This window comes from Belonocnema kinseyi, chromosome 5, assembly GCF_010883055.1.
Source record: "Belonocnema kinseyi isolate 2016_QV_RU_SX_M_011 chromosome 5, B_treatae_v1, whole genome shotgun sequence".
Taxonomy (NCBI): Eukaryota; Metazoa; Arthropoda; class Insecta; order Hymenoptera; family Cynipidae; genus Belonocnema; species Belonocnema kinseyi.
Genome location: NC_046661.1, coordinates 45,257,065 through 45,258,996, shown reverse-complemented (window position 1 = coordinate 45,258,996; position 1,932 = coordinate 45,257,065). Strand labels below are relative to the sequence as shown.

At 35.0% G+C, this 1,932-nt stretch overlaps 1 protein-coding gene across 1 annotated transcript in view; it reads left to right on the top strand.

Annotated features, from left to right (window-relative positions):
* The window catches only part of LOC117173629 (nose resistant to fluoxetine protein 6-like), a 73,782-nt gene that overhangs the window by 25,761 nt on the left and 46,089 nt on the right, over positions 1-1,932 (top strand). The window contains exon 4 of the mRNA XM_033362270.1: positions 801-937. Coding sequence (XP_033218161.1) covers positions 801-937 — 137 coding nt within the window. The remainder of the gene's footprint in view (positions 1-800; positions 938-1,932) is intronic.

Here is a 1,932-nt window from a genome sequence, read left to right as displayed (position 1 = left end):
AATATGCATGAAAAACCGCTGTTTTCGTCGATTTTACCACTTTTTTTGCATTTTTCGATCAAATATGAGCCAACTGGGTTATTTTGACCACGAATTCGGACCCAGTGACCCCAGAAACATGAAGATATGCTAATTTAGACCACCGAGCATGAAACATTTTTTTTGTTGCAAAAGTATACAAGAAAAATCGCAGTTTTCGCCGATTTTACGTCTATTTTTGCGATTTTTGAAAAAGTATGAGCCAAATTAGTTATTTGGACCTCAGATTCGAATTCAGCGATCCAAAAGATATATAAATATGTTGCTTAAGTTCACCGGGCGAGAAAATATATATTTTTTGCACAAATATACCAGAAAAATCGCTGTTTTTGTCGATTTTACGTCTATTTTTTCGTTTTTCAGAAAAATACGAGCCAACTTGGTTATTTGGACACAGGATTCGAATTCGGCGACCCCAGAAACATATAGATATGCTAGTGCAGTCTGTCGGACAGACCACTTTTTTGTGTGCCGGTGTAATCATTCAAATACAATTTTCTGTAAAAAAACGAACGCCTAAGAATTGGTTGAAATAACTAAAATCCCTTGACTAATGATGCTTTGAAACGGTATTTAATAAACAATATTAACGATCTCAGATGCTATAGGTGTCTTTTGTTATATTAAAATAACGTAAAAATATTATGTACTCATATAATGATCAATTAAAACCTTTTTAAAATCATGAACTAATCTTATGTAATAATTACAGAAATGATAATAAAAACAAAGTCCTAATATGACACTCTTTCTGCTTGCAGTTTCCTCTATATTTAAATATTGTGTTGGCACTGGCAATGTATGCAGTGGACACTTTTCTTACAATTAGTGGATTTTTAGTCTCATATTCCTTTTTGAAGAAACATACATTGACGAAAGGAAAATTGAATTTTGGCATGTACTACTTACATCGTTATATCAGGTTTCAACAACATTGATTTCCCTATTTAATATATTCACTAAGACAGCACTTGAGGCTTCAGCAAGCTTACACTATAAGGTTATCAACCTTGTTGAAAAGTTGGGGCATTTTTTATAAGGCTTCAAACTCACAAATATTGCAGATACCTTGCATCAAAATTGCAAGAAATTGGCCAAAATTTTGTACGTTAAGGTAATTTAAAGGTTGTAGCAACTTACAAAAAAAACTGGGGGTTCGTTCAAGTTGCGGCTCAAATGAAAGTTGGTATCATTTAGAACTTGAGTTTCAATAGATACCTGCAGAGAGCCAAAAAGGTTTTCTTTAGATCGCACTTGAAAAGAAGATGGAGGCGAATTCACATACTAACCGCTTGCAAAGCAGGGCTGGTAAGTTAGGAATCGATGTGCAGTTATCGACCGATGAGTTGAGACGAAAAGTTTCTTGCATATGAATAAGCTCCTAAGGTTTACAACGTTGCCACATTACCTGAAAATTACATTCATCAAACCATTATATCTATTTTAATTGAGGTAGTATTTTGTACTTTAATTATCTTCATTAAGTTATGTTCATCAGAGTTCGATTACACGTGTACTTTACGGTAAAAATGATATTACTAATTAAACAAAATTTCGAAGTAGGCACAGGGAAAAATAGTTCTTTATACATAGGCTCAATTACAATTAAGATCCTTGAAAGCATCAGCTTAGGTATTATTTGAAATAAAGCTTCTTACATAAAAAAACCTGGGTAGAGGGGGCTACCAGACATTGTAGAACCAATACCGTCTACGTGGAATAAACCTCTATCGGTTCGAAAACAGAACTACAGCCGTTTAATTCTTCAGGGTCCCTCCTGATTCAGGCAGTAAACGCACGACATATGAGTATCGAGAAAACATTGATTCTCCGCAGTTAGGAGCGGAGCAATCCAACACAGAGAGCGCCTGTGGACCACTGCGCCCCCGCATT